Source organism: Seriola aureovittata, chromosome 3, assembly GCF_021018895.1.
Source record: "Seriola aureovittata isolate HTS-2021-v1 ecotype China chromosome 3, ASM2101889v1, whole genome shotgun sequence".
NCBI lineage: Eukaryota > Metazoa > Chordata > Actinopteri > Carangiformes > Carangidae > Seriola > Seriola aureovittata.
In genome coordinates this window covers 5655025-5676022 of record NC_079366.1, presented here as the reverse complement: position 1 = coordinate 5676022, position 20998 = coordinate 5655025, and the positions used below count along the sequence as shown (strand labels likewise).

General features: G+C 42.1%; 1 protein-coding gene across 2 annotated transcripts in view; it reads right to left on the bottom strand.

Moving 5' to 3' along the window:
• The window catches only part of LOC130162873 (FERM and PDZ domain-containing protein 1), a 43771-nt gene that overhangs the window by 7117 nt on the left and 15656 nt on the right, over positions 1-20998 (bottom strand). For both annotated transcript variants that reach the window (XM_056366724.1, XM_056366731.1), the window contains exons 3-15: positions 17009-17131; positions 15274-15437; positions 10283-10385; positions 10102-10147; positions 8696-8800; positions 6620-6715; positions 6066-6191; positions 5789-5908; positions 4937-5073; positions 3383-3602; positions 3081-3263; positions 1761-1905; positions 353-1666 (exon numbers count right to left, since the gene is read on the bottom strand). In XM_056366724.1, coding sequence (XP_056222699.1) covers positions 353-1666; positions 1761-1905; positions 3081-3263; positions 3383-3602; positions 4937-5073; positions 5789-5908; positions 6066-6191; positions 6620-6715; positions 8696-8800; positions 10102-10147; positions 10283-10385; positions 15274-15437; positions 17009-17127 — 2878 coding nt within the window. In that variant the 5' untranslated portion in view covers positions 17128-17131. The remainder of the gene's footprint in view (positions 1-352; positions 1667-1760; positions 1906-3080; positions 3264-3382; positions 3603-4936; positions 5074-5788; positions 5909-6065; positions 6192-6619; positions 6716-8695; positions 8801-10101; positions 10148-10282; positions 10386-15273; positions 15438-17008; positions 17132-20998) is intronic.

Sequence of the window (20998 nt, the reverse complement as noted above, 5' to 3'; positions counted from 1 at the left end):
TAGTTGAGTACGTGTACTTAGTCGTTTCTTCCACTGGGCTAATAAATGTCTTTGGACAGTTAAGTGTAATGGATTAAATGCTGTATCTTTTGTGGCAGGAGAGCACAGCTGCACTGAGCCTACAGGCTCTATAGGCTGACATCCACCATCACTGTTAGGTGTGGTCAGACGTGACGTCCGCTACTTTCCTGGCAGTAATGCCACATTTCTCTAATATACAATATTGTATCGCTTTCATGAGGTAAAAACTTCAACCACTAGATGGAAGCAAAAGCACAATTTACAGCCTGTGTTTTTATCACTCTACAGGACAATGACAGTAAATGCTTGTGAACAATGAAAAGTAAATCACCTCTTGGCACGGCGCCTGAGGTTGGGTCTTCAGGTGAGGTAAAGCGATCTCTGGCATCAAAAAACTCCTCGTCGGAGCTGCTGTCTCCAAAGCCAGGAGGTGGGTGGAGGATGGGGATCGGCTCCAGGTCTTCAGCCTTACCCCCACCTCCCCTCACTTCCTCCCAGTCTTCTCCCTCCCTATGGAGCAGGGGGCGGGGAAGGCTGCGAGCGCTGTCGGGGGTGATGTTGGAGCAGAGTTTGTAGTAGCAGCGAGCGTCCCTCTGGTCAAAGTTAAACACAAACTCCATGTGGGAGGAGGGGGAGGATGGGGAGAGGGGTAGTGGAAATTCTTGAAAACTACCCTCCCCGCTTACGCTTCCTCCTTCACCTGCTCTTCTCACCGACTGGTCCATTTCTTTGAACAATCTCCTCCTCCTACTTAACTCCTCTTCTTCATCTTCATCATCCTCACTGGCCTCCGGGGGGCTCGGCAGGAAGTCCACGAAGCGAGAGAGCTCAGCGAAGCACAGAGAGCTGTCATCAGATTCGGGGTAAGTTGAACATTTTAGGGTGTGGTGAAGGCTCTGAGAGGTGGAGACAGGTACGATGAGTTGAGGATCGGCTCCATCGCCTGATCTCCTGCAGCCTCCTCCCCCACTGTCGTGAGTTGTGAAGTGTTTGAGGGGGTGGGAGTGAGTTGGTGGAGGGGCGAGGAGGTGAGACTGAACCTGCCTATGAGAATAAGGATTAAGCTGAAGGTGAGAGTGGACATGGGGATGAATTTGCGAGGGAGCGTTGGGGTGGCCGGAGGAGGAGGAACACGACAGTAAATCATCTTCCTCCAAAGCATCGAGGGAGTCACTGGACGGGCTGGTGAGGACACGAGAGTCAGTGTGACAAGAATCTGATGTTTCTGATGCAGATGGCTGCTCCTCTGCTGCCTTTGCCTCCCCTCCACCTCCACATTCCTCTCCCACTTTCTCCTGTCGTTCCCTTGAGTCATTGTTCGTTACCTCGATCTGTATTTGTCCACCATCTGGCGCCCTCTTTGTCTCCTCCTTGTGCCCGGTGTCTTCAGTCATACCCTCTCTATTCTTTCCCTTTTCAGTGTCAGCATCTTTCTCTTCCTTTTGTTTTTTATCTTCCCAAGATTTATCTCCCTTTTCTTTGCCATCTTTGTTTCTCCTTCTGTCTTTTCTTTTTCTTCCATCCGGATCTGATGAGGATCTGACACGAGGGCAGGGCTTTTCGTTGACAGACACCAGGGTCACTAGTGGTTCCATGTCCAGGTCTGAGGAGTCATTTGAGTCGCTGCCACATCGGGACACATAACCTGTGAACATGCATGGATATGAAAACACACACCAGGATTTGGAACTGCAGTCAGTGATAGATGCATAGACTGTACATGTGTATTTTCTTTGTACCTTCCTCAGCAGACACTCTGTGCTTCTTGGACTCATCTATCCAGGGAAATATGTTGAGGTTGGGGTCAACAAAAACTCGACAGTACCCTGCTATTAGGCAGGACATATCTTTGGCTGCCACTGACTCCAACAGTAATGTGATGGGCTTTGTGTGAGAGAGAGGAGACACAATGATATGAGATGAGACAAGGAGAGAGAGGATATAGAAAGACAAGAGAAACACACTTAATATAGAGTAATCCTATTGCATCCAAGAGTCATAATATTGATGAAAAAGAAACTATATGTCTTTATAAGCTGATGTCTGTACATCATATACAAGAGGGGGTACACAAAATAATGTAAACAGGTCAGGAAAATAATTACTCATTGAAAAACAGTGTTAGGTAATTTGAAGCTGAATGCTAATTAGCAGGATTCTTAAGCTATTATTGTGGCAGGTAGCAGTTTAGCCCTGTTCAGACTTTGTACCATTTGCCTCAGGTGATCCGATCACAGGTTGACAGCTCTAAGTACAGGTGTGAACGCACCCAAGACACACTGAGGGCACATTTGAGATCCGATCACTCAGACTACATGTCTGGACAACATGTGTTCACATTCTCACAGCAGTGTGAACACAAATGCGTCCTGGGCCACATTGAAGGACCACCTACTCTACTGACGTCCGCTGACAGTCTCATTAGTCCCAACACAGTTTATAATGAAATGAAAATATTTTATCATTTCAAATAAATAAAATCTTATTTCATTGTTGAGCTGCGGACAGCACAATGACTCACTCAGCCCATCATTTCCTTGCTCTCTCTCACAAACACAGTAGTCGGACTGGCTAAGAACACCAACGCATACCTGTTTATTTTCATATAACGCGGGGAAGTAAGATCCGATCACAAGTGGTCACTCCAGATGCACTTTGAAGATGGATTTTAATGCCAGGTGTGAACTGATGAACTTAGAGCCAGACCACTTGTGATTGGATCACCGAAGACGCATTTTAATGCAGGTCTGAACAGGGCCAAAGAGGTCTGGAAGGAAGCGGTTTTTGATTTTTTTTTAGCATCCAGACCTCCAAAGAGGCCAAATCTGCTGTGTCCAAACTGTAGGTGAATCACAAAAATTGTAGAATGACATATGGATATTTAATATGTAAAACCGTCACTGTCTAATACATGCAAAATACAGACAAATTGCACCAACAAAGGGGTGAACCAATAATGGTAATTGGTGCTCAATATGACCCACTCCTGCTGATTCAGTTACTTCAACATAAAAGGGCTTTTTGATGATGTCTAGGTGTATGTGGATTCCTGCTCTTACCTTAATGTCCTGCAGGTATATTTTGACCAGGCTGACCTTCTCTGATTCAGGCAGCAGCTCGATGCGTGTGATGCTGGTGAACTCTGTAAGGGTGGACAGGATGCTGAGCTTGTGGTTGACCACCTGGCTCACGCCATACCGTGCCCCCACCAGCAGGGTCACCATCGACTCCCTGTCCTGGAGCTGACAGGTGGGGGAGGGGTTGTAGGACAGAGAGACGCTTGAAAGTTCAGTCAACAAAATCTCAGACACAGAAAAAACAGAATCAATATACAGCTACAATTAACAGTCCAAAAACCTACCATCATGGTGGCACTGAAGGATTTGCCTCCAAACGACCTGAGATCAGCCAGCTCCTCCAGGTAGTTTATCCTCGTCTGATCCACTGACAGGCCCTTCTGTTTAGGATCGTGCTGCAGTTGGCTCTTCTTCATGTGGTAGCCGATGGCCTTCCTCAGATCTTTCTCTCGCATGTTCCTCAACAATGTGGATGACACAAAGTTCTCTATGCCCCACGTCTTCCTGGAGCAAACACAAAAACACAGATGGAGAGGGTCTGTTTGTGAGTACAAGACTGTTAGAGAGCTCAATCTGATTTTAGGATCTGTACATATGTGTATGGAAGGAACATCCAGCTCCACGCCAAAACACATTTCTCTTTGAAGACAATAAAATCTATTTAAAAAGCATTACTGATGCTCATCTAAAAAGGGGACTCCAGTTGTACTACAGTGCACATGTTCAGAAATATAATGTGTATTCTAAGTAAAAAGATGGAACCTAATCTCTGTTTGTGTGTACATGGCATGCAGTGTATATTTAACAGGGAAAATATTTAGTTCTAAAACAGAGAGAAATGACTAATTCTAACATTTGTATAGTAGTTGCTTATTGCTTCTACTTTATATTTAGACAGTGTTTCTTGTCTGCAGTGAGGTTATGTAATGAAACATTAGATCAGGAATAGCTCATTGGTAGCAGCCCTCAGTTTGGCTGGACTTCAGATGGTCATGAACCATAGCCAAAAGGACTTTAATGGATGAATATTAAAAATGTGAATTATGACCTTTAAGAAACTACCATAGGGAACACACTGCCTGCATTGCGTGTGCATGGTGGCTGCGGCTTGCATGCGCATGTATGTTCACACCAACTGCATGTGTCACCGCTACTGCCAGCTCCACCTGTCTGCATCTTGGATAATGGCCATCAGCAGGCTACTCCAATTATGGATTTCTGATCATTATAAATTAATTTCTGTTTTATTTCTGAGAGAAAATGTCACTAAAATGTCACTGTCTCCACATGCAGCTGCTAAAATGATAAAAAAAATAATATTTTCTATTTTTCCATGTCTGTGACATATTCATGTTTTCAGATTCTGCCTAGACTTTGAAACTTTAGTTTCCCTGTCTCTTTTTGCTGAGAACTGCGCTCATCACACGTGAAAAAAGGGTGAAACTCTGAATCTCTAGATCAGGCAGTGTGTCTGCTCTAACCCGTTAACATGGTCACTGAAATGAAAACCAAGACGTTCTGCAGCCGCCATGCACACACCACGCAGACAGTGTGTTTCCGGTCCAATACTCTTCTGTTACATTTCAAGCAGGGTAATTTTGATATGACTGATGCAAAATAACTAAAATACAACTTAAAATGATGCGCTGATTGAATTGATTTTACTATAACACACTTGATGAGGTTTGGCTTCATTAATGTCCCTGCAGCACAGTAGGACCAGCATGAATTCCACTTTTGCCCTGGGATCTTGACTAGGAATAAAAGTCCTGTGTTAATTATGGTTGAATTTAGTGATGTGTAGGTATAAAGATCAGACATATGTGTTCATGTCTCACGTGATGATCTTCAGGTTGGTCTTTGGTGACTGTCCACAGCTCGAGAGCCTCTCCTGAATGTGCAGGGCAGCGAGTCGCAGGGCAGTGTTACACCTCATCTCTATTGCAAATCGCTCCTGCAGCACATCATTCACCCCCTAAGACAAACACATACACAACAAAAACAGTAAAAATGGTTAAAAAGTGATATAAAAAAGTTACAAAAATATAATTTAAAAAATAATCTGCCATTCATGATTTTTAAACTAGTGGAAGAAAATATCCATAACTTTCACAAAGTAATGTTTAAAAAGTAAAAAGAACATTCAGTAGGAAGGATGTTCTGACTTTACTTCATGAGCCAGACAGAGCACAGTGTTTCTTTCATTCATGCAAGATGGTGTCTGTACAGTTCAGGTTTTTGCTTGTTAAGAGACAAAACCCTTATTTTCCTTATTTGAATCAAGGAACTACAGGACAGGAATAAAAGTGTGGCACATTTCAAAACAAGCTGAGCTGTCAGCTGATTTACATCATGCTAAAATGTGTCAACTGCAGCAATACAGTCACTGCACTTTTTGGAGGTGTTACAAAACTTTGCTTCCTACAGTAATTTGATTCAGACTCAGAATCTCTCTAAGGTTAGACTCGTTGATGTTGCCTGTGAGTTTGTGATGACAGCGAAGCAGCTGATCTCACTGTTTCTACTGCTACTAACACAGTATGTTAAAACAAAGAACAAAGAAAACAGACAAATAAATTATGTTACGGGTAAAGTGAAAACCTATGAACTCTAACGAGAATCAAGACAAACTGGTTATATGAAAAGTAAAATGCTGCAGCCTGCTGTTTGTCTGTGGGTCATCAATCTACCTGCAGGTAGAGGTATTCAAAGGCTGCGGGATCCTCCTGCAGCAGAGTCTGGAGGCTTCTGGGCATGAAACAAACACGGAACAGACACCTGTAGTCATGGGCCTCTTTCTTCTGGACCACCTGGAGACACACACACATGCAGGATTAAACTGACCTGCCAGTAGAGCCATGTAATGTAAATGTAAAATTGTTATTATTGTGAAAAATTGTTATTAGTGTGTGTGTGTGTGTGTGTGTGTGTGTGTGTGTGTGTGTGTGTGTGTGTGTGTGTGTGTACCTGCTGTATCCCCTCCTCATCGTGTAGCAGCAGTAGTTTGCTGATGCTGTGCTGCTGCTCCAGCACCAGGGAGAAGTGTTCGATACGGCTCAGAGAAAGCTTTTCCTTCAGTGTCATCACAATGTCCTGATGCGCACAGAAAACCACATCGTGAGACAATATTTTATAACATCAGGAAACATATTTGCTGAGCTGAGGTTTGAAGGGAAAGTCTGAAGGGAAGTTTGAAGGGTTAGCAAATCCAGGATCCTGATGTACTGATAAAGACTGAGAGAATCACAACTGCTGGGGCTTTCAAATTAGACTTTAATTTCAATATTGTCTCTGTTATATGGTTATAGTTTATAGTTTCAGAGTATTTGGACCAACAAAGAAGTGTGCATGAAAATTAGCCATAGTTTCTGACTTAGGTAAAAATAACAGAGAATTCGATCATTTCATAAACAGATTATGAGTCTCAGTCATCGCTGAAGCCCAAGTGTCCGAAGTGTCCAGTCTAATGAAACTTAAAGTCGGAGTGGATGTAATTGTCGTAGTCTATCATGGTATACTACCTTGACTGTGGTGCTGGGTTCAAATTTGAAGGCCTTGGTCTGCCCGTTCTCCAGATAAACCTTCAGAACGTTAGGCAGGAAGAGCAGCGAGTTACCCTGGAAACCAGACAAGGGTCAGAGTCAGGGTCGGGGGTGAAGCAAGGCGTCAGCTGAAAATGTGAGCATCGTAAAACCTGCTGGTTCAAGAGGATTATAAATCACAGCTGACAGAGAGATATGACATAGAAAATATGTTTGTGTATGTAATGTTTGTCTCATATAGGGAGGGGCTGGGTATTTCAATATATTAAATATATCAAATGTAACCTCTGCACATTAAAACATACTCACAGTATGAAAGCGAGACATGAGCCTTGTCTGATTTTCAGCTCTTCTCATGGAGCATTTCTTCACATCATATCCCCTGGCCTGTTTCTGTCTGCCAGGCTCGTTCACCGCGGTGACTCATCTTTCCCTGCCTCATCCCTGTTCTCCTATGATTTTAGAAAGTCTTCCTCTGTATTGACACTGTGATTTAATGCAACATTGATGTCTGTATGTTTTGAAGTTCAAATGGAGAGCTTTCAAATTTCAGGCAACCCCTCCCTCGCCACCCTCCCATCTTGCATTTCTTTTATTTTCTCTCCCTTTTAACAACCCCCCACTCTCTCTGTCTCTTCTCTATCTCCCTCTCTCTTCTCTAATCGGATGCTTATTGTCCTGTAATCACAGACATTAGGACTGGAGGATGAGGCAGATATTGATCTGTGTTTTCCCTGTGATTAGTAATGGGCACTCCAGCCTCTGTGGTTTTCCTCATCCAGCTAATTTCACATCCGCTGGCAGGATGGGAACTCTGCCCAACAAGGCTGATAGGAGAAAACTGCACACAGTATGGAATAATACTGAGCAATCATAAAATATCACTCCCCATCAGTGAAAAGCTTGTTTAGTTTCATGTTTTTAAGTTTGATAACTTTTTCTCAAAAGATAGGAGGTGGAATAGAAGTGTGTCAGATTATTTAATAAGCGTTTACTCAATTTCTTCTTACAAATGAGTGATGAATATTGTAGTAGACAAGGAAGGAAGGAAAGACGGAAGATTTGATTATGAAAGTTGTTTGACTGGGTTCTCCATTTTTGGATTCTGGTTTAGGCTCATATGAATTCATGGTGTCTTGTAAGCCCATATGGGCTGGATGTAGTTCATTCATGACCTGTGACAAGTGGGTGCAAACAGGCACGGATTCAAGGTTGGAAACTGTTGCCTTAACTGATAATACAAGTATAAGTTGGTCTGATGTCGTTGAAGCAAAACAAACATTACTTAAATATCATTCTGACACTATGCAATGGACATGCGGGGCTAGGATGGACATGTGTGAAATATCACAAAAATAAACAATATCCCATGACGATTAGACACCATTTACATCTGGTATTAACATGTGATCTGTATCCGGAGATCTAGATGCACAGAGAACTGTGATGTTTTTCAAAGTGTGATCAGTTCTTAATCAGGTGTAAATAGTATAGTCTGTAGTTTGGCTGCTTTGTTTAGAAGAAAATCAAAGGTCACTGAACTCTGGCTTTTCCTGTTATCTCAAGAATCCTCAGCAAAAAGCGACAGATAAGATTTTCCTTAGCACAGAAAAATAAGAAAAGCCCATAAAGCACTGCTGCTTCACCTGATTTACTGCCCCATGTTTGTTGACAAGTCCATCAGCTCTGCATACATAATTTGCATATTGAGATCCGATCCCAATGCAGGCAGAAATAATTTAACAGCACTTAATAACAGTTGTAAATGTAAAGGCCAATGATCAGATGTCATAATCCAGATATAGATCTTGGTAAATGGATAAATGATGGATGAACTGATGGAGCAAAGTGCTCAAAAGTAATGCAGTTAGTTGTGCCAATAAACATTTGTAGAACATGTCAAAAGTCTTGATGTTCCCAACAACATCTATGTAACATGGTTTCAAGTTGTTCATGCATGTGATGAATATCAACTGTCTCAAGGAAACACTGCATGAAGATGATCTTAGGATGACAATGAAGAAGGAGATGGGGACAACGTGTTCTCAAACTCACCTGAGAGTGTCCATTGACTTCCACCTCCTCAGCAAAGTGAACTTTGACAGGGTTGGACCTGAGCTTGGCCCTCTTCTCCGGTGTGATGAACGATGACTTAGGGCCCTGGGAGGAACAGAAATCAATAAATCAGGTTGTCATAGTATTTTATATATAATCAATCAGTTTGAATATGGCTGTGTGAGGTGGTGGGACATATGAGGAGAACGAATACATACAGTCTGTTGCTTTTGTTCCGTATTTAATTAGAGCAACCATACAGCAGTTTAACCAGACACACTTAAGTATTTTAATGAGTTAAGAAGTGAAGCAATTAAAAAACGGTTTGTTGTTTTATATAGTTGTTCCGTACCTTATGTTACTCAAGAAAAACAGTAGCTTATAATTAACAAAGAGAACAATGTTGACATCAGGTACATTATGGCAATGCAGTATGTTGAGGTTAAGGTTTAATTATTTAAATTAAGGCTGTTTAAACTTAAAAATAGAAAAAGGAAAGTGAAATGAGACAAATGATTATGGTACAACACCATCCCACTGTCAATACAACACAAGCATCCAAATACACTCTAGGAATTTTGCAGTTCCATTAGGGGATTTACATTTAGGAGATATACAAGTACAGTTGAAAACAAACATAAGCACCTTCATCACTGCACAACCAGTTACAGTCTACGTATTGAAGGCAACAGAAACTGTCAAACTATTCTCCTGCTCTTATGTCACTATCTGAGTATAATGAATATATTCACTTGGTTCTCTTTTGATGTTTCGTTACCATCAACGGTCATGACAGAGATGAATATTTCCTGGGAAATGCTAATAATTCCTCGCAGCTCAATAATGATTTCTTGAAGGAGGTGTGAGCTATAAATCAGATGGTAAAGGTGCCTCCATCAGCAGAGCTACTGAGGAGAATCACTGAGGAGCAGCCATTTAATTACCGATCTACTTCACCTTACTGCAAACACATACGTCAAGGAAGAGCCGTCAATCTGAGTGTGTGTGTGTGTGTGTGGGGGGGGGGGGGGGGGGGGGGGGGGGGGGGGGTTTACGCGGGTGTCACGTTGTCACTGTAAACAGTGATGCAGTGGTGAGACCTTGGTGACAGGATCGTTGTTGCCAATGAAGCTTGAACCCAAGTCTCATTGACGTGTTGATTAATGGGTTTACTGACAACAGCATTTTAGAGTGTGTGTATCGACACTGTGTATGTACAGTATGCGCTCATGTGTAGATGTACTGTACATGCTGATGTGTGTTTCTATAACATAATGTAAATACGAAACAAGAAACACATTAAGTTCATCTAAAGTCCGGCTTTAAGGACCAGCCATTATCCAATTAAGTGTCCATCAGTGTAACTTTGTGTAAATGTGTATCTGCGTTGGAACCAGTGGACTCACCAGCATTGTTCTGAGGACCGTCATTGTCAACGTATCTTGACACTCCCTGAGATAAAATAAAGGGAGGGTAACCAGGTTAGATGTGATGTGCATAACTTAATGTTAAACAGTATTCTGTGGTGCATGTACAAACAATCATGTATGTGCTTGTGTGTTTGTGAATGCAGCTGTCGGCGTAGACCTGATTATTTCAGCAGCTTGCTCCGGGGTCAGGTCATCAACAGCAACGTTATTGATCTTCACAAGCTGGTCGCCAGGGACGAGCCGGCCATCTGCAGGACCACCTGCGCACACAAAATGTCCTTGTGTCGTCATGCCTGAGGGTGTTCAATTGGCCTGCATTCATACTGCGACCAGGGTTGATGACAGGCAGTGGCTTGTATTCTGGTGATCTCCTTTCATCTCACACTGACGCATAATTTTTGAGAGAGCTCTCCAAACCTGACCGTCCCAGAAATCCAATAACTGTTTGTTCAATATTCTGTATATCAAACAACTACTGTACACATCTCTCTGCCTTCATTCATTTAGCATTCCAGTCTCCCTTACCTCAGCATCACCTTTCTTTTATTATCCATTATATGAGCACAAGATTAAGGTTCTGTGTCGGCACAATTAAGGCCCAAATAACCACTTATTCTCTACATGACTACCCTTCAAATTATTATCTTTTTTGTTTTTAACACACAGTACACCAGTGTAGAAGCTGAAGAGCAGTTGGCATCTGCTCTTAAACTTCACTGAATGGCTGCGGTCACCGCTGCTGATACAGATTATACTGTACTGACACAGTAGTATTCATTGAATTAGGCGATGAATGATGAATCTGCACTGTTTCAATTCAGCAGAGTTGTGGCTAAAAGTTACAATACGATGTTTGCTCCAAATACAGTGATGTTGCTGTGCCTTACTGTGCGTGTTTCACTGCTCTCTGCTCAAGTTATTACAGAAGTACTGCAGACTGCGTGAAACAGAGTGCAGTGAAATAAACTTAAGCTGAGAAGAATTTGGATGGAGACTGCCGTTGAATTAAAGCTGCTGAGTTTTTTTTTTAAATTTTAGTGCTTCATACCAATATGCTCAATTTTGGAAAGATTTCAGTTTATACTAGCTACTGTAGCTCTAGATTTGTTTTCATCTATGCAAAATTTATTTTGATTTTATCACATGGAGTTTGTTTATTTCGTTACAATGGATATCCTGGGAGAATATTAAAAGTGCAATCCCACACAGACCCAGCACACTCGCTCCCGCTCCACGTCTGTTGTGGCGATGTCACGCTGACAGGTGATGATGTGTGATAATATTTTTGTGTACCACACCAGTGCTGAATGACAAACCCCTGGTGCATAAATCAAATTGCAATTCAAGGCAGGAAAGCAAAGTAAGCAAGTTTTCATCAGATTATTTAGGTATCTTCACTACAATGCAAATGTTGGACATTATGTGACATTATGGAACCTGTGTAAACACTGTGTATAGACAAATGACAGTTCCTTCTCCTATCACTCCCCTGATTACTATCATTAACATCACCTTCAGCAAACGTTTTATCTACAACATCAAGTAACCACTCACTGCTCAGTTATTTAATTGTGAAACAAGCTATTGCTTTTTGTTTCATCCCAAATGAACAGAAAACACAGGTGACACTGGAAGCTGATAGCTCTGAAAAAGCTTTTGAATAATGGATTCATATTTCACTGTCAAGATGCTGCAGCACGTGCCAGAGACAGAGAGAGGCAAAATTGAGCCAAGGCTCAGTCGGGCCACTGGAGACATGAGCAACAGTGTGTGTGTGTGTGGTGTGTGTGTGTGTGTGTGTGTGTGTGTATGTGTGTGTGTGTGTGTGTGCGTGTGTGTGTGTGTGTGTGTGTGTGTGTGTGTGTGTGTGTGTGTGTGTGTGTGTGTGCGTGTGTGTGTGTGTGCGTGTGTGTGTGTGTGTGCGTGTGTGTGTGTGAGACAGGCACAAGCAGATGGTGACAGAGCAGACTTTAGCCAGACAGGAGAAAGCGAGGTAATCTGCCCCTGGACCACAGGGGGATTCAGGTCCTCGTCTCTGCAGCAAGCTGCACTTCACAGTACAAATATAGACAGATTGACATAATATAAAACACTATGTATGAGTAATACTTATGTATCATTTTTACATGACTGGCTTGCAAAAAATCAAATAGTGCTTGTGTAGCAGTCAGTATTACAGTAGGTCAGTATTTTGGGATATGATAAATAAAAAAACACAGACCATACAAACATAAACATCTCCTTATTCCAAAAAAACATCCCACTATGTAGATGGCAGCTATCATCTGTTCATTTTCAAATATTAATGTGGTTTGGGCACAAGAGCCAGCAGATCAATATTATTGACTGGTTCTACAAAAGTGAAGCAGATTTTGTAACTTCTGATCTATCCATTGTTTTGGTTGAATACATTGTAGGAGTTAGAAATGTGTTGATGAGTGTAGATTAGATTTATTTTTTTATATCTGTATTCATGGTGATTACCTGTGTGGTGTGTGATGTATGTATCTTCAGCTCTTGACTGGCAAAACAATAAGATTCAACTTCATCGAGACACTAAATAAAAATGAATATCATTTTCTAAATTGGACATATCACAATATAGAACAATACACTTTATCATGACAAATATTAGAGAGACTAGTATTGGAAATGCCCCTGATACTGGCAAAAATACAGTATTGGGTATCAGTGAATACCCAAGTCTATGCACTGATCTGATACCATGGAATTTATTAATAAACTTCATAGTTTCACACCCAGATAAAATGGCAGTTTTCCTGGAAGTAAATTCACTGCTCTAAAACAACAGCATACACAGGAAGTTGCGCTGTGCAGCCACTGTGTAACTGCTGTTTAAGAGCGGCGCAGAAGAAGTGATTTCTGGTAAATAGTGTAACATTAGCCGTTAGCAACATGTTGGCAATTTTGCAACATGTTACAATGGAAAGTCCAACCAGTAAAAAGGCAATGAATACAATATGCAAGGCATTCATTTTGAGGTGTGGCACTTGTGTTAGGACATCTAGTGTATGAAGTGTTATTTAATCCTAGATTTATTAATTTATTTACTGATTTGAGGATTGACAGTCATCTATTTCATCCACGTATCTTTTCATGGTTTACAAAGGGTTTACTGAGCCCTGCAACACGATAACGATAGCAATCAGAGCACATCCTTACAGGGTCAGTAGTATACAGCTGTTAAAACCATTTCTTAATGCAGTGGTATCAGAACATCCCCAAAAAATATGAGAGGGATTAAGTGAAGACATTGCGAAACAAAACAGAGACAGCAATTTGGTTCACTACACAGGGCTTCACCTCTGAGAGGAGAATAATCCTACACTGACTGAGGGACTGTAAGACTGCAGCTCTGATTTAAATGTGACAACATTTTCAGAAGCCAGGGAATAACATCTTTGGTCAGCATGGGTAACTGTTTGTCTGTGTGTTAGTGAGAATTATTAATAAGGCAGCACAGAATACCTGTGAGCAAAAAGTATAAAGACCTTGTATTTATACTGTATGTTTTAGATTTTAACCAGTTAGAGGAGCTGTACCATGAGATGCAGCTGACACAGCCTGTAAATGTATTTAGTTCAGAGGACTTGTTGATTGACTTGAGCTTGTGACGCACACCTCCTTTACATAGAGCCCAATCTAAACCCTAACACCAACCATGCCCATGTATTACATTACAAAGCACCTTAGGCATTTGATTGGAAGAGGTTTTCGGGGACAGTGTAAAGCCTGGGAGGAAGTGCTGCCTGAGAGCCTCAATCGAGGGCTAAAAAGTCCCTCTTCTTAGAAAAGCTCTTTTTTGTTTTGCTTCCTCATTATCCCGAAGATGCTTTACACACACACACACACACAAACACACACACACACACACACACACACACACACACACACCATGCACATACACCACACACAACATCAGAGCCACAGTACGTTTCCTCTGTTAATGTGATTTTGTGTGCATGTATCAGCCTCCCTTGGAGGTTCCACTTTTTACAGTTTGTTTTATACACTGGCCAGAGGCTTGCAGTGGTCTGGCACAGCTCCACCGTTTCATTGGCTGAGGAGATTTATTCTATGCAACATTAGAGTCCTGTTCTAGAGACAACAGGCAGAATGAGATGAAAAAATGCTCTGTTCTTGTGAATATATGTGAATATATTTAACAGGATGGTCTGTCGAATGCCAGTGTTGTACAGTAAAGCTATTTGTCTGATTTTACATTTAAAAATAGATAATAATGTATTTAGGTGGGTTAAATATTTTAAAAATCCTCATCTTCAGACCAGCAAATGAGAGTTCTGCTTCAATTCATCTGATTGGAGGGAGTTATTTATGTGAAAATGCTTCCAGTTCTTGTTACTGCACAATACACTCAATACGCTCAAGTATGTCAGTAGTCAAGTATCTGCCAGTTTTGCTCCAGAAAGGGACCCTTGGGATATCCTTAACAGGCACCCAGAGGTACAGTGGTGTGCCACGAGGTGCTATAGATTTGCTGAACTCCTCACCAGGTTACATTCATTTTTATGGAGGATGTGGAGACACAGCTTCTCTTTTCTTGCGCTACTCTCCCTCCACTTGGATTGCAGGGAGGGCAGCTCCCTTGGGCGCCCAGGTGAATAGTAGCAGCTGTGCCTGTTGGACAGACGGTACTGACAAGGCAGACCAACACACTGCAGACCCTGGCAATGGAAACTGGCTCTTGGCTGTTAGAATGGGATCTCTGTGGGAGAAGGAGTCAGAGCTGGTGGAGAGGCACCAAGCAGACATTGCTCAGCTGAACATGCAGCGTCAGCTATTAAACCTATCTCCCTGATACTGAGTAATACTGTGTGCTGTCTTCTACTCCTGTGTTGTGCAGGGTGAGCGCTGCATTGGGTTTAGGGACAAGAATGTTACATAGCTGTGTATAGAAGAACCACGTTTAAACACAACAAGGTTTGTACAACGTCATCAGCTTTAAACATCAGCTGTCAGAACACAGACAGTTGGGTTTAAGAGGAGCTGAACTGTCAATAACTGTGTAATATTTTCTCCATACAAATTTAAGTTTGAAGATTTTTCTTTGTAATGTCAATTTTCCTTTTTCCACTTTTATGTTGACATTTTTGAGTCTCGTCATACCTGGGGTGACCTCTTGTACCACAATGGGGGTTTGGGAGGAGAGAGTGAGGCCATGGGAGTTAAGCGTCTCGTCCCGTTGAATCTGAACATTAAAGCGGAAGGGGTAATTCCTCTGATCAGAGCCACTGGACTCTGCTGTCTTCCCGTCCAATGCAACCCGGTCTCTGGAGAGGAACAGGCGGACAGAAAGAAAAACAAGACTCGGTCAAAACTTGGTGTCTGGCTGCACCGCGTCGAAGGCTATTTGCATTCTGCCTACTTCAGCTCTTTATCTGTTTGCTTCTCTCCTCCTCTCTGTGCTCACATATACAGTATCATAATACAACAATACACACAATAAAGCTGTTCTCATTTACATGTTTTTCTGTTTCTATTTTCAGACAATGGAACAAGTATGAAATAATAACTGAAACGAAGCCCATTAAGACTACGTGTTAACCAGCAGTCACTTCCTGCTTAAAATCCTGTTAAAATCCATAAACACCCATAGGTTTCTGAAGAGCAGTTTTGAAGCTCAGTGAACTGCTCCGCCATCACCATCTTGGCAGTGCCTGATACCGCCTAACTCCCAGCTGATCCGAAAAAGGGAAAAGTGGTGGGGCGTGTGTGGAGCTGGGTTTGTGGCAAGCATACGCTGTCCCACCTGTCCCTCAAAGCGGCCACGCCCTCAGCTGTGCATAACTATGAGTTATATAAAAATCCACTCCCTGTACAGTTGTCATTAAGGGGAAATTACTTCAGCTAAAGAGACTGTTTTTTGTACCAGGCTGTAAACATGTTTATTTCTGCTGTCGGCCATTTTAACATGAGAGGCTATAGGGACTGACTCACTTCTGGAGCTAGACTCAAGTGGTCATTGGAGGAACAGCAGTTTTTGGTACTTTTGTGTTGGCTTCATTTTTCATCCCGGAGGTTGATGCTCGCTAAAATGCTGGTTTTACAACTATGTCATCTGACAAAATAACCATACACATAAATTAAACTGTACTGCACTGTGATTTCAGCTACTTGTAAAATGATCACTCTGAGAGAGAGTTAGAAGCTCATCAACACCATCTGCTGTTAGGTCAGCATAGAGATGTGTGCCTGCGGAGGGGATGGCTGACCAAACACTTTAGGGTCAACACTGGCAACTCTCTTCTATGGCAAGTAGCTAAGGTTTATCCAAAAGATGCTAAGTTGTCATTGCATTGTCGTTGCATGAGAAGTTTTTTTAAAGAAAGTTGCTAAAGGGTCTGAAAAGTCTGTTAATCTAGCAACAAAGGTGCTAAGTTGGCAACACTGCTTGTTTGTGCCAAATCCTTTTAAAATTTTGAAAGAGCAACGACCAGTACAGAAGCTCCAACACTCAGCTGCTGTAACTTCATCAGCCAGTCAGTCAGTCAGTGACTTTTCTGTTTATAGGGCTGGCCCCGCTGTTGTGGTCCAGCCAGTTCAGTAAATTCCGATCTTACTACCATATTTCCAATTCTGCTCTGGCAATTTGATCATTTCTGTGAGAACAACTTCATATTTGTATATATTGGAAAAAATAAGGACAAAAATAAGAGATACAAGAGACAGTAGCAAAACATAGCACAGGTGGAAAAAGTTCCTTAAAATGGCTTCTGGGTCAAATATTTGTGGACAGGATCTCTATATTTTCACACAGGCTCCACTCCCCAGTCCAACGACATGCAAGTCAGATAAAATGGAGAATCTAATCTAGTGAATTTGAACAAGAGAAGAGCTTTACCTGCTCAGAGAGTGAGACCTGCTGCCTAAGTCTCGGGACCGTCTCAGCCATCGTCCCACCACCTGCTCCACCCGGCTGGTCCTACGGGATGGGGAGCGGCTCCTGTCCTGCGCCTCCATTTACCTGCCATGGGAGAAAAGGTCAAAGGAGTCATACATACTGTACAAGAGGTTAACTGGCTCCACATCAGTAATAAATTCATATAATAAATAATGTAATGAAAAAGAAAATGGGCAAAGAGTAAATTCTGGCTTCATCAGATATTTACAATCAAAATGTCCCCGGCAATTTTAAGAGCTTGCAAACCACAGTGCTTAAGAGACACAGCACACACACACACACACACCACACACACACACACACACACTCACACACACACTCACACATTAGGCTTGGAATGGGACTTCTGGGTAGTCTTGGGCTGAGGCCAACAATGATGTCACTAGTGGTTTCATGCAGCCTAATATGCGCTTAGCCAGAGTTATGAGGCAATTACTTGCATTTTGCATTCAAAATCTAAATAAAAATCAATATCAGTAGTCCCTTATAAGCAATAACGATGGTGTCTCCTTCAAATGGATCCCTCTTATGTTTGCTGTGAGGCTGGTGTTTTTTATAAATGATTGTTGACAGGCCGTGGTGACTGGTGTGATGGATGTAATGGACTTGGGTTTCCCTTGGTGTCAGTGTGGTTTAGTCAGGCTAATGCATGGGCCTACAGTAGTGAGTTAATGGGTCCTTGTGGAACCCTGCAACACTTTAGATAATTTCATGCTAGCGTACAGACACATGAGGCCTACAGGCTTCGGCAAATGTTACCCTTGAATCCTTCCTGGATTTTCACTACCTGTCCTTGACTGTGATTACCCTCAAGCATGATGTCAGAGATTCGAGGAGTAGTCCACATGCATCAAAGGTACAGCCTATAGGAGTGTATCAATCCAGTGGCAGGTATGACTCACCTTCATTGTCATGTTTTTTTTTTTTTTTTTTTTATTGTTTTGGGGGTGGGGGGTTGGTCACTACATTTTTTCTAGCTGCAGTGAGAGAGAGACAGGAAAGTTGTTGAGAGAGAGGGGATGACATGCAGCAAAGGGCCTCAGGCCTGACTTAGACCAGGGCTGCTGCGGTAAGGACTAAGCCTTCATGGTTTGCACTCTACGAGCTGAGCCACCGGGGCCCCCTGTCATGGTTAAACATGCGGTTAAGGTTGTGGAACTATCATAGATAAAAGAAACAATATTGAGTTTCACACGGGAAACAAACAGCAGCTTCCTGTGCCAATATTTACTGACGGACAGTCTCATGTCAGCGAAGGTCCAGTGTATGAAGAACTTCACGCTCAAAAGAAAAGAATCTGCTGCTGACGCCTCGTGTCAGCTTTAGCTTACCGTTGGAATACATTTTTATCCCTCATCTTTTACGCTGTGATAGTGCTACACAGGCACTGCCAGAATGGACAGGAGGAATGGTTACAGCAACCAGTCACTCTTCCAATATACATGTGCGCATATGAGTATTGTATAAAAATTTACATGAAAATAAATGGAACCTATACTTTAAGCACAAAAAAACAAATACAGATTTATCAATATAATGACCAAATATACAATTGAACATGTATATCCCAGTGAGGAAGGCAAGGAGCACTTACACAAAACAAAACAAAGTTGTGTTTTCTTTATAGTGAGTGATTAATGGTGCATCACTGAGAAATATTAAAGTACTAGACTATTTGCTCTCAAAGAGAGAATCTCCCTCTCACAAATCACACACACGCACACACACACACACACACACACACACACACACACACACACACACACACTGAGGCAGTCAGAAAAAGACTTGGTCATTAGCTGATACCTGATACCCCTTTCACATCATCAAAGCCTGAATCTACTAGACTGTGACTGGGAAATAGATATTCTGACAGTGAGTGTTCATGTAGAATCACCTTACTATGAATGATAGATGGAAAAGAAAGAGAGTGAATGAGCAAGTGAACGAATTAATGAATGACTCATTTATTTGAGAAATGGATCAATCACAGTGGGAAAAAGGTGTATACGTTCATTAAGAAGAAATGAGTCATTGGACAGATGAATTATTAAGCAGATAATTGACAAATTAATGAATGAAAAGATGAATGGATGAATGAATCCAAGGATGACAATATGAATGCATGCAAAAGTGTTGTGAAAAGGGTAAAAAGCAGAATCAATGCACACATTAATGAAGTGATGGATGGAATGAATGAGTGAATGATCTCAGCCCGCTGTGTGCCTCAGTGAGCAGCTGCAGGAAGGAATCTCCCCCAGAAGGACATCGCTGATGATGGGCATTAGCAACATCCATTAGAGGAAACAAGAGGGTGGGGAGGCAGAGCAAGAGAGTAGAGTAGAGTAGAGTAGAGTAAAGGAGAGGAGAGGAGAGGAGAGGAGGGGAGAGGAGGGGAGAGGAGAGGAGAGGAGGGGAGGGGAGAGGAGAGGAGAGGAGAGCAGAGGAGAGGATAGGAGAGGAGAGGAGAGGAGAGGAGAGGAGGATTAAGGTTAGGTGTCTGAATAAAAAAAGAAAAGCAATATGTCCAGTGCATCATCAGACACAGTATGATGTGACAAGCACAGGAAATGGAATGAGAGGAGGAGAGAAAACAGACAAGTGATGATAGAAGGTGAGAAAGGGGGAGGGCTTAGTGATGAAAGTGGTGAGTGACACAGCCAGACAGCAATGTCTCCTGGGGGATCTTGAGTCATAAGCACATTATCCATCCATCTGTCTGTGAATGCCCCTCTCCTGCTTCTCTCTCTCTTTCTCCCTTTTCATCCTTTCAGCCCCTCACTTCTAGCTCGTCCACACATCACTCTTCCTGTTTGCTTTGCTCGCGGTATCTCACGTCTCAGGTTACAGAGACACAATGCAGTGTACTCAGGTTTGTTAGGGTCAGAATAATCCAACTAGCTCCCCAGCACGGTGACCTCATGAGTGAAACGGATACATACACAAATACAAAGAGACGTAACGGGCCCGAAGCTCTGAAATCGTGGATTTCCAGAGGAGTTACTTCCTTCCTAAAAGTGGATAATCTGGGATGGATTACGGCCAAATGTCTGTGCATTTCAAATGTCAAACACTGGGACAAAGCCTTCATACACAACCAATCCCCTGTAATCCCATAAACGTGTTTACCTTCCTAAGTGGCTTTGATTGACTATACTGATGAAGTACAAGCCCAGAGGTCTGATCACAGAAACAGACTTGAGACTGTACAGCAACCACAGTGTCCATGATGAGACAAGACGAGACAGGAAATGTTGCCAGACTTTTTTTTTCTAAGGTGTAATATTAGAGGATGCAGGAAATATAATACTTTACTTCCTTCTCACATCAATCACAAGACAAATTGCATTTCTCAACCTTACACTTAAATAAATATTCTTGCATCAGGCATCCATTGCTGACTCTTCAACTCATCACTATTGGTTTCTCATAATACAAAGATTGGATTTTAAGCATTTTCTCTTTCTCTTGTCTTATTGTCCATTTGAGAGATTTATGAGGCATGTGGAAAGATTTGGAAAAGAAGGCTTGTGTGCTTCTATTGACACCTGTAGTTCACTACACTCACCAAAGAACAAAACACTGTTGCCCTTAAGCTGTAGTTTATTTAATGTTCACACTGACAGAGATTGTAGCATTTATTTTTTTTCCTCTCTGGTGGATTAGAGCCAAAGGGCCAGCAGAGAAGTGGGTGGTTGTAAGCATAATTACTCTGCAACTGTAACTGTAACTCAAATCTGATAAATAATGATGGACAGCTCAAAACAAGATATCTTGTATTGTAACAGTAGTGAGGGATAGAGCTTTTAATGAGGAACTCCCATGGGACACAGAATAAAACACTGATCACACAGTCCTGTGGTGGCTCCAGGAAACGAAGCGTCAGAACTGTCAAAACAACCTGAGTTTACAGCTCAAAAACCTCATTTT